Source organism: Octodon degus, unplaced genomic scaffold (assembly GCF_000260255.1).
Source record: "Octodon degus isolate 3935 unplaced genomic scaffold, OctDeg1.0 scaffold00380, whole genome shotgun sequence".
NCBI classification, from domain to species: domain Eukaryota; kingdom Metazoa; phylum Chordata; class Mammalia; order Rodentia; family Octodontidae; genus Octodon; species Octodon degus.
Window position 1 is genome coordinate 214,937 of NW_004524956.1, and position 15,218 is coordinate 230,154.

The 15,218-nt window shown below is 43.4% G+C and overlaps 1 protein-coding gene across 1 annotated transcript; it reads right to left on the bottom strand.

Moving 5' to 3' along the window:
- Nucleotides 1-7,474: 7,474 nt before the first annotated feature.
- Nucleotides 7,475-8,398, bottom strand: LOC101588224 (olfactory receptor 13G1). The gene has a single exon (XM_004648290.1). It carries the CDS (start codon nucleotides 8,396-8,398, stop codon nucleotides 7,475-7,477), a length of 924 nt encoding a protein of 307 aa, XP_004648347.1.
- Between the last annotated feature and the right edge of the window lie 6,820 nt (nucleotides 8,399-15,218).

The window sequence follows — 15,218 nt, forward strand, 5'->3', positions numbered from 1 at the left end:
AAAAAAAAAAAAAAGAAAAGAAAGTATTTCAGTTCTCCATCAAATTTGAAAGAGAGTTTTTCAGGGTATAGTAGTCTGGGCTGGAATTTGTTTTTATAGAGGACTTGATGTACTCTTCTTCTCCATGCTCTTCTTGCCTTCATGGTTTGTGAAGAGAAGTCAGCCATAATTCTGATGAATTTTCCTTTGAACGTGATCTACTTCTTTTCTTTAGTGACTTTTAGTATATTATTCTTGTGCTGAATTTCTTGGATCTTGACTATTATATGTCTTGGTGTGTTCCTAATTGGGTTGAGGTTACTTGACGTTCTGTATGCTTTGTTCACCTGAATGTCAGATTGTTTCCTCATATTTGGGACGTTTTCTGCTATTACTTCTGCCCATATTTTTTAATTGTCATTTGCATTGACTCCTTCTTTCATCATTGATACCTATTAGTCTCACATTGTTCATCTTTGCATTATCTTGCAGGTGATCGATTATTTTTTCCTGCATCCTAGTTGTTTTTGAAAGATCCTTTCTTACCTGTTTACTAGCTGCCCCAATGTCTTCAAGATCTGAAACTCTGTCTTCACTTTCACTGAAATGATTTTGCAGGCTTGTGACTGAGATTTTAGTTTCCTCTATATCTCTTTGACTCTGCTTCATGCTATCTATTTCTTTCCTGTATTGATCTTTCAAGGAATCTGTCATTTTTCTAATCTCCTCTATTTTTTTAAATCAATATCTTCTTTAGAAATAGTTATTAATTCTTTTACTGCAGTGTTTTTTTCAGATTCATTTCCTCCCTTTGTTTCTGTAGTTGATTCTTTACTTCAGATGCTATAAGTTCAGAGAATCTTTTTTTATTTCATAAAAGAAATCTACTCTGAGTTCCCCTATAACTTTCTGCTGTTGCTTATTTACTATCGACACTATTAATTCGTACATATGAGCTGATCTGGCAGAAAATAATTCCGCTCTGAGTTTCTCCATAACTTCTGTTGTTGCTTGTATACTATTGACACTATTAATTCATGCATTTAAGCTGAGCTAGTGTCCTCTGCACTTGTTCTGGGTGGGCACTGGGTTTCCTCCATATGTTTCTGCATTTGATTCTCTACTGCAGATGCTATTATTTCAGGGATTTCTTTTTTCATTTCCAATCTGAGTTCCTCTTTACCTTTCTGCAGCTGTTTCCTTATTTCAGAAGCCATTGATTCATTGATTTCAGTTGTGTGATTCCCACTTTATTCTGTGTTAGTGTCTTCTGCACTTGTTATGGGTGGGCGTGGTTTCTGAGATTGCATTTTGTTCCTTCTCATTGTCATTTTGTGTAGCACTGTCTTCTGACCTTTGTTGTAGATCTTTGGTGCAGTTACAACATTAGCACCTACTGAAGTTCAGGTACAGATCTACAAAGTTTGGATTTATCCACTTGTGCCTGGCTTGGTTTTGGCTGCTGTGCTCAGCTCTTTCCTGCTGCTGCCCTTGGGGGTGAACCTGTTATGCCCCTCTGGCAAGATGTTCTGCTCCTGGACTAGCTGTGTGTTTCTGTCCCCTGTTCTCTCTTACCGCCTAAGATTGCCGCCTAAGATTTCATCTCAGTCCTGTATGGCAGGGCTATGCTGAGTCTGGTGTGGACAAGGTGGAGTCGGGGATAGAGGCAGCTCTCCCACCCACTCACCATGCCAAAGCTAGGAGTACATCTGGGGGTCCCCAGAATGCAGAAGAAATTCTCACTGGGCGGGCAGGTTGGGGGGTGCTGTGGAGTCGTAGTGGGGTCCCAAGGCGGTGGAAGAGGGTCTCACCCAAGCTGCGCCTGGGCTGGGACTGGCAGGTCCCACCAGCGCAGGATAGCTGGAAGGTCTCCCACATACTCATTGGAACTGAGTTAGGACTGGATCTGGGTGTCCCTAGAGCGCTGCAGAAATTCTCATGTTGCAGGAGCAGTTGGTGCTGTGGAGTGGTTGGGGGGGGCTCCAAGGGAGTGGAAGAGGGTCTCACCCACGCTACACCTGGGCCCTGACTGGCAAGTCCTGCCAGCGCAGGGTAGCTGGAATCTCTCCCATACTCTCATCGGGCCTGGGCTAGGACTGGATCTGATTTCTCTCTTTCTGAGTTTGTAGAGAGACTCCATGAAGATAAAACCAGTAACAGAGGTGAAAGTATCCTTCTGTGCTGAGAAAGCAAAAGAGTCATTTGTAATGATGTTGGAGTCTGTGAGATCAATTGTGTAACATCTGGAGGTAAGGCTCAGGTGCATTTGCAGAGAATGGTGCCAGATAGGTGACAGACATCTAAGAGATTTGGGCCTTCGAAGGTGATATATGGTCTTGAATCTAGATGGTCTTTATGGGGCTGGCCATGGGCAGGGCTGCAGAGAAGGTCTACATAATGTATGAGAGGAGAGGAAAGGGTGTAACGAGCAAGTCACGGGCAAGGGCCTGACCAAAGGAGTAGAGGCTGCCCAAACCCTGTGGCAGTTTGGGTCAGCTGGGAAGACTGAACATTAGGGTCTGTCCAGGTAAAGGCAAAAAGGGTTGTGAGGAACAGTGTAGGGGGACAGAGGCAAAGCATCTTTAGATCTAAGACAGAGTAATGAGTGGTAGATAGAGGGGTTGAGAATGAAAGTGTGTAGAACTTCTGCACCACACAGTGTATGGGCAGGACAATGTGATTGATAGTGCAGAGATCTTGTGCCAGCCAAGAAGAGCCATTTGCCTTTCCTACCAGGAAAATGGGTGTGTTGTACAGAGATTAAGAAACCATGTAACAAAAGGCAGGGAATAATAGGTTTCAGTTCCTATAAAGTTTGGTCAGGGATGGGATATTTTTGTTGGATGAAGTAAAGGTGGTAAGTTTGAGAGGGACAGAAAGCCACTGTTGGGATGAAGCCAGGGATGGGTTGGAAGTGTCCTAGACTTTGGAGTTCAGATGAGGTAAAATGATGGGAGCCATGAGGGGCAGGAGTCATTAGGGCGGCTATGAAGGACAGTTGTGTCGCAGGGATGGTCAGAGTTGCTGAAGTTTGGTTAAAATGTCTCCCTGAGAGGGGACGGGGACAGGTGGGGATGACTAAGGAGAGCATGACGGAGACAGCCGCGGAGCAGCTCTGAGCAGGACTTAATGCTAGCCAACCGGCTTTCCATGTTTGCGTGTGAGTCTGCCCCAGTCCCAGGGCAGCAGACTCACAGCGAGTTAAGCTCTGTAAGTTACGGGGCCCACTGAGACCTGCAATGGGGGTGAAGCCATAAGGCCTCAAAGGAAAAGACAAGGCCACAGCTGGGGTCACCTGGTTCCAACCTAAATTAGCTAGACAAAGACTGCAGCTGCAGGCATCTCACTGGTGAAGGCCTTCCTGAAGGCAACATAGTTCTCCTAAATTAACATAATGTATTAGTCGAGAGGCCCTTAGAAGGACTCCAAACTCCTGTTCAGATTTCAACATCTTCTTCAGTGTCTGCCTCCTTTGTTTGAAAAGCTAATAAATACAGGCCACCCAGAGACACCCTTGGTTTAAACCCCAGAAAATCTCTAGAGAGGTTTTGAATACCTCTAGAGCTCTGAAATCACTGTGCACCTAATCAGCCCACAATAATGAAGGGATATTATTAATGCAATATGTATAGGAAAAGTGTCCACTCAAGTGATACCAGATTGGGGCATATTTAAAGGTCTGGAGACATTGCTGCCAATGCCCACAAAAGTAGTGAGGGCTGGAGAGACTAGCCCTTGCAGAGAAGGAAGCGTGGGATGGGTGGCACCTGTATTAATCAGGAAATGAATGGACTTAGCCTCCACCATAAGACCTATCGAACATTCAGCATCTGAGATGTTTGAGGGAGCCTTGAAGGTGATCTCCAGCAGCTTCAGTCTTCAATGGTCAAGCCAAAAATTCTGGGAAGGAGCTGGTTGGGGAACAGTGCATTCATTTACACATTTGGCAGGTTGATGTCACGTGACCCCCAGTGCCTAGTAATCTGCCTGTATGGTATCCTGGGTGCCACACATTCATGGAACTGGAGCAGCTTGCCTTGTGGCTTGCCTTGGATGCTCTTTGCTCTCAGGACCTGCCTTGCTGCAGCTCCATGTGTGTGATTCTTCCCCAGCTTTAGCCACTCCCAACACAGTGGGAGTTATGCCTCAGTGACACAAACTGGCACGTACATGTAGAGTGATTAGTGTGACTCTACTTGATGATGGCCCTTAGAACCCATGGAGCTGAATATTGAGAGGGATTTGGAAAAGTCTGGAAGGCTCGGCTCAGAGGCCGAGATTGGTGCCTAGTAAGCGTGGTGAGCAATTCTGGTGCAAAGATCAGAGTGCTGCTGAGGATGGTAAAGGTGTGCTCACAAAGGGTCTGAAGCCAACAGGATTCTCTGGCAACTGACAACAGGGCATCCACGTTACATCACCTCAAAGCTTTGGCTTTCTTTGTTCAACCTGAGACTTGGAGGGAGTTGAAGCTTAACAAGTTTAGAATGGTTCTTCAGATGGAGGAAATTTCAGGGCAGCCAGCACTTGGACAGTGGCAGGGATGTTACTCTCTGTCTTTATGCCACTTCACTGTGATAATAAAAAGGAAAGAAGAGAATTTAGAAAATGCGCAGTTTTTTCAGATGGGAGATTTTAAAAAAATTCTTTATATTATTATCTAAAGAACATAAAAGTACTTAAAATAGAAATGATACAGAGCTTCACCAAATGAAAAAGGAATTTGACAATGGTTGTTGTATTGCATAATATTGTCTTCAAATTACTTGTTAAGATTACCAGACATAAGCATGCAAAATTGGTTGAAAAACATTTTAAGAAATTTAAAAGGACACACACACACACACACACACACACACACACAATCTCTTTCACTCCCCCTTGTCTTTTTCCTCACCCCAGTCTATCCTTCCCTTTGAACAAATTATTTTCCTGTTCACAGTGTCTATTGTACCCTTTAGATTTTATTTACCCTTTAAAGACGCATTTTAAGGTGTTGTAAAACAAGGAGCATTTGCTTAAGAGATTCACACTGTTGAAATGATCTACATACTTTGTACCGGGGCAGCAAGAAAGAACTCTTGAGGGCATCTCAGGAACTCATCTCAGTGCTGACAGTGTAAATGTGTGACCTTCCTTCATCTCCCTTTCAGAAGAGAGCCCTGAGGGGACACTCTACTAACACAGCCACCTACAGGGACTTCTACCTGGGTTTTGTTTTTGTGGGTTAATTTATTAAGGCAGTCAGCAGCCAAACCACTGTAGGCCAAGTGGGCTCAGGTAAGGCTAATGCCCACAGTGGACCTTGTCCTTGTCCACATGATGCTGGTTTTGTAGGCATACAATACTCAAGAGCTAAAGACATACTAAAGTTTTCACTAAAAATTCAAAGAAAGCATGAGGCCAATCAGTGAGATGGGATTTGGTCTCTGACTGTGGTTTTCTGAAGCTGTGAGGGCAAAGGCAAAGATCCCAAGAAGCTGGAGATGCTGGAATGTAGAACAAAGGAAGAGAAGCCCTGGAGGCTGCAGCCAGCAAGGCCAGGGAGTTGGAGCCACCCTCGTCCTGGGGCCTCACATCCAGCAACTCTGTATATGAGCGGGAAGCAGAGCTACAGGATTCAGTGCTTCTCTGTTGGTTTTAGTCTTCTTGTGATTACCCTTAACATTCACCTAGTTTTCCTTTCTGGAATGGCAACAGTGACCCTGCAGAATTTATTTTGGACATGTGTCACATCTTTTTACTATTATGACAGGGGCTCTAAAACTTTATTGCATCTCATGAAAGTGTGGACTGAGGTTTTTTAAAAACTGAATAAGTTTTGAAGATGTAGTTCATAACATGATGATAGTGGTTAGTAGTATATGGTATACCTGAAAATTACCAAGCAGGTGAATGATAAGTATTCTTCCCACAAAGAAATGATAAAATGATAAAAGTTAATTAAGTATATTAACTTCATTATTTTATGATTCATAAATATGTCAAAACATTACTTTGTACATCATAGGTTATTTGCCTTTCACTCCTCAACTCTACATTAAGAAAGCTGAGAAAATAAATTTTAACGTTTCAAATGATGATGGTCTCAGTAATTATCTTTTTAAATTTATGTATTTGGTACATGGTCTCACTACATATCTCACAGTGATACCCCTGTTTTCAGCCTCCCCAGCACTGGGATTATAGGCATGCGCCAACGTGCCCTGACTCAGTGGTCAGCTCAGTGCACCTGGAGGTGGAGCCGGCAGGGCATGGGGTACTGGGGATCAAACCCCAGTCCCAGGGCTTGCCTAAGCAGGGACTTAGTCCACTGAACTCTCTTGCTAGATCCACCTCAGTATTTTAAAATGCTTATAATTAATTTCAGAAGAAGGGGAATATTTGGGTAATTGCTTTACATTTAAATTCTGTCAATTATGGACCTATTTAATCTGACTTCTGTGTCTGACTTTAATGAGAAGCACAGAAGAGGAGATCATGGATTATCAGTTGAAGGAGCAACAGCTATGTGCTAGGTAGGTCAGGGCCGCAGCAAGGCCGTGACTCAGTACAGGCAACATTAAATCTCCACAGAACAGCAGCTTCAGAAAAGGTCAGTAAGAAAGAGTCAAGCCAGAACAAACCAGTCTATGACCACTGACAAGGTCCAGTGTTGTCCAAATGTGGCTGAGCTCCTCTTTCCACTTATTCTGAATGAACACTGGCTCCCAGTGAGCACTTGGCAAGGGGTCAGCCTTTCCTTACCTGAAGGAAGCCAACAGCACCTTCAGTACCACCCTGGCCACAGAGGGGAGATTGCACTTCTGTAATCCTACCCAAACTGGACTACAGAATCCCCATCCAGTCCTTCCAGCCCACTGTCCTCACCTCCACACAACAGTGCATGCTCCTCCACGTGCAGACACAGAGGAAAGGAGTTGGATTTTGCGGTGACGTAGATATTTAATGAAAAATTGGCTTAAATGTTATGTAGAACATTTTCAACAGTAACACAGAGTTCTTGTACACATGGAATAAAAAATCTAAATCAAGCAACAATGAAATGAACTAGATTATTTGCAAAGTAGTATGGAAAAATGTATGAATGGGCTAAAAACATATTAAAGCTGAATGTTGACCATAACATAGATTTCAAGGAAAGCTGTACTTTTGCTTAAAAATATCTTTTACAATATGAAAACACATTTTCTTGCTGGGTAAATTGGAGGCATGAGTTGATTCATACACTAGTCAATTCACAATATTGAGAGTAATGTTTATATTTAGTATACATACATATGCTGTACAAATAGTCTTATTACACAATGTGTGCTGTATGCATAATTAGAAAGCAGTCATGCATTTTTAGAAGATGGAGAACAAGAAAGCAGGGAAAGGGAAGAAAAAAAATAATAAGGGAGAATTGGGGAAGGAGATGATGAAGAAAGATCTGCCAGACAGGAGATGTTCTGATAAACATTTGGAGAGGAGAGAGGAGTGCTCTCTCCTGGAGCCACTAGAGCTTCAGAAGTGAGACCACGTTCCGAATTCCTGTCTGCATCTCCTTGTTCCGGAAGCTGTACACAATGGGGTTTAATGTGGGCGTCACAAGAGTGTAGAGTGCAGCCACCACCTTGTCCTTCTCGAATGTGTAGCTGGAAGCAGGGCGGATGTAGGTGTAGATGACAGGGCAGTAATACAGGGATACCACTATGAGGTGGGAGGAGCAGGTTGAGAAGGCCTTTCTTTTGCCTTCTGCTGTGCGGATGTGGAGAATGGCAGCAACGATAAAGGCATAGGAGATGCACGTGAGGGCAAAGTCTCCTACAGCCAGAGTGATATCTGCAACGTACACCATCACTTCATTGACTCTCACGGGGCTGCAGGACAAAGCTAACAGTGGTGGTATCTCACAGAAGAAGTGGTCAATGGTGTTTGGCCCACAGAAATTCAGCCTCAGGATCAGACCTGTGTGCACCCAGGAATTGGTGACTGCAATGACCATGACAATGCTGACCAAGGCCACACACATGTGGTGATTCATGATCATGCTGTAGTGAAGGGGGAAGCAGATGGCCACATAGCGGTCATAGGCCATGGTGGTGAAGAGGACCATCTCAGCCCCCAGCGACCACGTGAAGAAGAAGAGCTGGGACATGCAGCCCCCATAGGAGATGGTCTTCTTGGATGTCAGCATGGCCCACAGCATCTTTGGTATGATGGTGGTAGTGCAGATGATATCCACAGTAGCCAGGGCCAGAAGGAGAATGTACATGGGGGTGTGCAAACTGGCATTGTAGACAACTGCCACCACAATGAACATATTGCCCAGGAGCGCCACCAGGTAGATGAAGAGGAACACAACGAAGAGAATTCCCTGGAGTGAAGGGCTTTGAGTGAGGCCTAGGATCAGGAACTCAGTAACAACACTGTGGTTCATCCTTCCTGGGTGATTAAATGGTGGACACTTCATAGAATGAACCACTAAGAATGAAGGTAGGGTGTGTGTGTGCGCGCACAAATGTGTGACTATTCAGTAATTTGATACAACTCTGTGGTGTAAATTCCCACTGGGTAGAGTTCTGATTTCCAGATAATAGTCTTGATTCTCTGTATAGATTCTACTCTCTGGTGTGCATTCTTCCATGGTGACCGAAATAACCTGAAGATGCTGGGTGAGAAGAAAACTGTAGAAAATAAGCATCTTCAAAATATATCAATATTGTCATTTTGACTTGATACTTGCTTGAAGATATTTCCACTGCTATATTGAAATATCCAGTAAAAAATAACAGCATTGCTATGTTAATACCTCATTTAATAGTCTGATGTATTTAGATGCCCTTCTGGAGTCACATATAGGCAGGAATGCATGGAGCAGTAAGTCTCCGTCGAGCAGGGCTGACTGCAGGAGGAAGGGTCCAAGAAAAAAAGTCCAATATAACATTTTCAGGCTGCAAATCCATGTGACCATTGACAAATTTATTGCTGCCTGAATAATAAAAAATTTTAACTAATATCTATATTGGCATATATTTAGTTTGACAAATACATTTCTAAAATAGAGTGAGGCATTTATCTTACTTACTTCATATAAATGCAAGAGAATTGCATTTAAAAACAAAAAACCTAGGGTTTTCTTTATTACATTATAAATGTAAGCAAGACATTTAGCTTCAATATATCTGTTTTGTTATTAAAAATCAGATAAATTATGTAAATATTAGTGTATATTTAGACAGAACGAATTTTTCCTAAGATGCTCAAGAAAAATGGAGACAGCTAGAAAAGAATGACTAAACGCTAATGTCCAAATGCTAATGTGCAAATCTTTTGAGGCATTCTCTTTTGTTTTACAGACTTGAATTTCATTCTTGGACAGCTATGGCCATGAACTCCTGGCCTTGGAGACTATTATGCTTAGGTGAATTCAGCAAGAGGGTTCAAGGGGCTGAAAACTTGCCTGCAACATTTTGCTGTTAAGTTTTTCAGTGATTACATTGTATTTCTGATCTAAAGAAAGGCATACATGAATATTGGGGGGTTTTGTGGTACTAAAGATTGAGCTCAGGCCCTTGCGCTTGCCAGGCAAGAGCTTATTCTACTGAGCCATCTCCCCGGCCCTATGAATATTGTTTCTGTGAAGGTCCACAAATCTAGTCTGGACCTTTTCCTGTTCATGCAGCTTTATTTAGCATATCGTTAGAGGAGTTTAGGCTATTGACAGAATTGTGCACAGCCTGGATAAGCAAGCAAAGCTTTCGTGTGATCTGTCCGATTAAAGAATCGTTAGCTTCTGTAGCTTCTGCCAAAGCGAAGGAATGTCACAACCCTGTTCCTCAGACCTCTGGCCTGTGGCAAGCTCTGTGCTACACCTTCCATAGCATGATCTCAAACCATGTCAGGCCTTTAAAATTACTATCTTTGTACAGTTAATAAGGAAGCAATTCAGGAAGGGAAAATAATAGCAGCTAGGATTACATGTCTCATCTTGGAAGAACCAAGATGAACACCTATGTGCTCTGACTCCAGAGAAATTACCCTGGCACCCGAGCTGTGTGCTTTCAAGCACAATCCACAGCACTGCAGCAAACATCCACAAACACTGAATGATTCACACTGAATGTGAATGACACATATTTCTTATGAATGAAATACGATTTAGAGCAAGAAAACATGGAACAGCAGTTGATACTTGAAATGACTCAGACATTTGAATATTTTAAAGATCTGAGGGGCCGAGTAGATGGCTCAGTAGAATAAGCACTATTCTGGCAAGTACAAGGACCTGATTTCAATCCGCAGTTATGTCAAAAAAATAAATAAATAAAGATCTGCCATTGTAGTTATATTAGCCGATCTTTAAAATACTGAGAGCTGGAGGCAGAGGTGATGGCTCAGTGCCATACGCTCTTCCCTGGCAAGCACAAGGGCCTGAGTTCAATCCCTGATTACACACACACACACACACACACACACACACACACAAATACTGAGAGCTGGACATGTTTTAATTGATATTAAGAGATGGTGAGATGGGCATTCCATTTGGATTAGAGCTCTGTTACCAAATATTCTTGGGATAACTTTATAAGGTGGCAGGCCCTTATCTTAATTCTTATTTTGAAAGAACATTTAAACTCGTGTTTCCTGCAGCATTATTTAAAACAGCCAAGAAATGAAATCAACTTAAGTGGACAGGAAATAGACACATCATCTGATGAACGGACAAAGAAAGCCGATATGCATGCACAAGGGGATTCCGTTCAGACACTAGGCGAAGTAAGCGCCACCATTTGTCACGGATGCATAGCGTGGGGCTGGGCTGCCATGAGCAAAGCAAGCCAGGGGCAGCAACCAGACACTGTATGATCTCATTTATGTGTAAAGTCTTGGTAAACAAATTACCTTACAGAACACGGAGATGGTGGTGATCTTGCGGTTCTAACCCACAGTTCCCATGTCTGCATCTGGGTTGAACGGAGAAGGCAGTAGCAGCAGCCTCATGACTTGCTTTGGGAGTAAAAGAACAAACAGGATTCATTGTCCCAATTCTGGGAGGGCACCAAGCTACCAGTTGAAGGTTACAGCTTATTATTTAGAGCTCCCAAACTAGCAGTTCTAAAAAATCCATATGCTTTTGTATATGATGTTTTATCGTTAATAATGAAGTGGTTTTTAGTATTTAGTGAAAAAAGAATACAAAAATGTATCTGAGAATATTGGATAAACATAGCAAAAGAATAAACAGATTTAGTTTGGACAATAACATGCATTAAATTATCTCTAATTAGAATAAAGATGCCTTCATCTAACAAGTACTTAATGGCCACATAGTGCACTAATCATTATGCTTTTGCGTTAGCTGTTGGTATATCAAATATAATATAAGCTTTGAATTATCTCAAAATCATTGTAGAACATTGAACAATCAACTCACTTGCTTCAGGAATATGCAGAAATTATTATGGTATTAAATGATTTTATATAGTGACATAGAACACTTAATTTGGTTTTAGGGTTTTGGAAATCACAAGCATCGCACCTCCCTGCACTCAGTCGTGTCCAGCCCACGATCTCACGCTATGGACACTCACGCCCCCTTTTGCTGCCCATCCCCGCTTTTGCTGCCCATCCCCGCTTCTTTTGCTGCCCATGCCCTGCCTGCACAGCCTCCCCAGGCAGGGGCCTCCCTCTTTTCATGGTTGCCTCTGCTCCGTGCAGGCTCGTGTAGATGGCTCCATAAGTGAGTGGTGTCCAAGAGCGAGAGTGCGGTGGGGAACAGGGCTGTGCAGTGCAGGACTCTGCGCTTTGTGCAGTAGGAAGGCATGAGGTTGGAGGGGATCAGCAGATTCTAAAGAATTATGCAGAGCAGAGGTAGCCCGCTGGGAGAAACAGCTGGTTCTGAGGGAGGAAGGAGTCTGCGGGAGCCAAAGGCTAAGAAGGATGCTGTGGGCAGCACAGGGCGGGGTCGGGGGATCACTGTAACCTGTGCTAAGACTGCTATCATTGTCTTGGCTTGCAAAACAATAGTGATTCAAATACATTTTGCATTCGTATTTATTTATTCCTGCAATAAAATAAGTCACATAATATATAATACTACATGCAGGAACATTTTACCAAGTTCATCTTAACTGTTTGGTGGGCTGCAGTCACACTAGCAAATATCAGCGACCTGTTCCTGGAGGGAGTGAGCCTACATTAGTGTGCGCTCTGAGGCTGGACACCGAGGATTTAGGAACATTTCGTGTGATACTGTCCTCATAGATCACTCTGCTATTTTGGTTAGTCAGGGGAAGCGCACTAAGAACCAAGAACACTGGCTGGGTGTGGTGGTGCAGGCTTGCCGCACCAGCGTGGTGGGAGGATGTGAAGGGGGTTGCGAGATCGAGCCCAGGCAGGGCAATTTAGCAAGTTAGTAAGAGCCTGACTTAAAATTAAAGGAAAACCCAGAACAAAACAGAACAATGCAGGGGATGTTGCTCGTATAAGGCCCTGGAGGCCCTGGGCTCTGTCTCTAGTACCAGCAGCACTGCAAGCAAGGAATGAATCACGGATACTGACATCTCTTTCGACATTCGAAGCCAGTGGTGAGGTTGGATGGAGCCCCTGTCAGACTGGAAACGCCCGCGGTCCGCCCGGCTGTGGGCAGCGCCCCGGGGCCCGAAGGCGCAGGCCCGCTGCTGCGCCCGGGACAGGGTTTGCTCTCCCGTGCTCCCCCGTCATTCTCGTTATCTCGCCGTCCTCTGCTCCTCTTACAAAACCCATCCTCTTCTCTCCATTCCAAACAACACGACGCACGCGTGCGCAGAGGCCACTGTGTGCAGCACCCCAGCCTCGTGGCCTGAGGGCCGGGGGTTGGAGCGCCTCCGGTGAGCTCAGAGAGGAGAGATTCTAAAATAATTTTTTTCTTCTTTTGTACTTTTTAGGGAAGGGCCTACAGGGTGTTCAGGGCCTCGCTACTAGATCGGACTCATAGTGATCCACCTGTTTACAGCCTCCCAAGTACTGGGATTACAAGCCTGCACCACCACGCCCAGTCTCAATTGCCATCTCAGCCCCCAACCCCCCGGGGTAGGACTGGTATGCAAGCCCAGGGATCGAACCCCCGACCCCTGTGCCTCCTTGTAGGTGCTTTAATCTGCTGAGCTACGCACCTGGCCCCTAAAATAATTCCTAAACTTTGCTAAGCATATAGTCACATAAATTAACTTTCTCCCAAACTCCAAGTTGTGCTCTTTTGTTTTAAGAATTGAACCCAGGACCATTGAACTGCATCTTTAGCATGATCCGTGGTTACTTTAAAACTACTTTTTTTTTTTTTTTTTTTTTTTTTGGAACAGGGGTTCTAACTCAGGCCCCTGTGCTTGCCAGGCAAGCACTGATTCTACTGAGCCATCTTCCCGGCCCCTACAAATTACTGAAAGAAGAAATTAAGCATGATTTGTAGTTACTTCACAAATACAATAGTTGAAAGACAAAATTAAGAAGTCAAGAAAATAAGATAAATAAAACTAACATCAATAGCCTTCCTTCAGTGTAAATTAAATCCTGGTTAGTGGAAGGATTTTCTACTCACTTCTGCACATTCTTGGGCCACAATATCATCATAATCATGAAAATTAGACAACACATCCACAGGTACTCACTTGGCTCTTTGGAGAATATTTTCATGTTCAAATGATGACTTGTGCTAAGTTACTGGGAAAGAATAAAAACTGAAAACCCTGTATCCCATGAGTGTCTAAATTCTGTTTTCACCCTGGCTTAAATATTGGTCCCTCTATACTTGGATCACTCAACAGCGCAGTCCCTGACTCAGAGGCAAGAGATGCAGGGAACAGCGCCTTAGACTGTTTTGTTAAAAGTATCAACACAGTGGATCTCAGAGGGGCAATTAAGAAAATCCTGCACACTAAGGAGAGGAAAGACGTGGCCTTGTGTCATCTCTTCTCGGTGAAGACCAAAGGTGTCCCAAGGTAGCATCTCTGTGGTGATGGCGACCTCAGTCATGGGAGACCCTGGGAGTGTAGAAGACTTAGACCTGTGTGGACCATCACCCTCCCAACAGAAATTAGGAGAGGCCAGGCTGCAGTGGGGCTCTGGAGAGACCCTGGGTTGGATCTCAGCTCTAGAATTTAAAAACAAGTAGATAGTGAAAAAAAAAAAAATAAACAAACCAATAGTAAATAGGCAGAGGATGAATCCCAAGATGGAGAGTAAAGAAAGAATTGTAGCAACTGGCATTTAGCCCTTGCCCTCTGGGGCTCAGCTTAGAAACAACCCAAATGCATTTCAGCTGAGGAATGGTTAAAAAAGATGTGGTGTTTTCCCACAATGAAGTATTGCTCATCTATAAGAAAAGACAAACTTGAGGATTTTTTAGGTAAATGGATGCAACTAGAGACCATACTTTTAGGTGAAATAAATCAGACCTGCATGTGCAAACCTAAGAGGGTAAATAGAATCTGAAAGGGTCAATGGATACTGTGAAAGAGATAATCTGCCCAAAGGAAAGGAATAACTGGGACCGGGGAAAAGAGGAAAGAGAGGAAGGAAGAAGGGAAAATTATAAATGTATCTACACAGGCTAGCTTGCACAACTGTACTGCTGATTTCTGCTGTTCTATTGAAAGGAACAGTTAATGCTTACATTTTCCTATTTGGTAATATTTTGGGCCAGTTCTTGACCAATTTTGCATGTTTATATCTGGTAACTTGCACAACTAATTTGAAGACAACAATATGGAATATAAAGCCCGTTTTTTTTGTGGTTTTTGTTTTTGTTTTTGTTTTTGTTTTTGTACCAGGTAGGCACTTATGTAGCTTAGTTATCTCCCAAGCCAACAACCATTACTGAATTTTATCATTTTGCTTAGCAAAATTCTGTATCATTTCTAAGTTTTGTACTAATTTTTATTATTTAACAAAACAAAACAAAACACAAGTGAATGATGAGGCTGGTATTTGGTTATTGCTCGGTGAATAGAACATATCCTGCAGCTGGATGTCTTCTTGAATCATCTGAAAAATCACTGTGCTCATCCTCGTGGTCTAGCTGGCAGGGCACCCCTGCCAGCCAGCTATGTCCCTGCACCCTCCTGGGGCACATCCTCAGGTCTTGGGGTGTCCACTGGGGCACAAGCACACGGTGCCCTCTTTACCATATTATAGAATTTGTTTTCTGTTGCTCTCAGAGAAAAAGTACAGTGGAGCACATGAGATCATTTGGCTGCTACACACACACGCACACACAC

What these genes read in the sequence shown, in the direction of transcription:
- LOC101588224 (XM_004648290.1), bottom strand. Translation starts at nt 8,398, where the DNA reads ATGAACCACAGTGTTGTTACTGAGTTCCTGATCCTAGGCCTCACTCAA.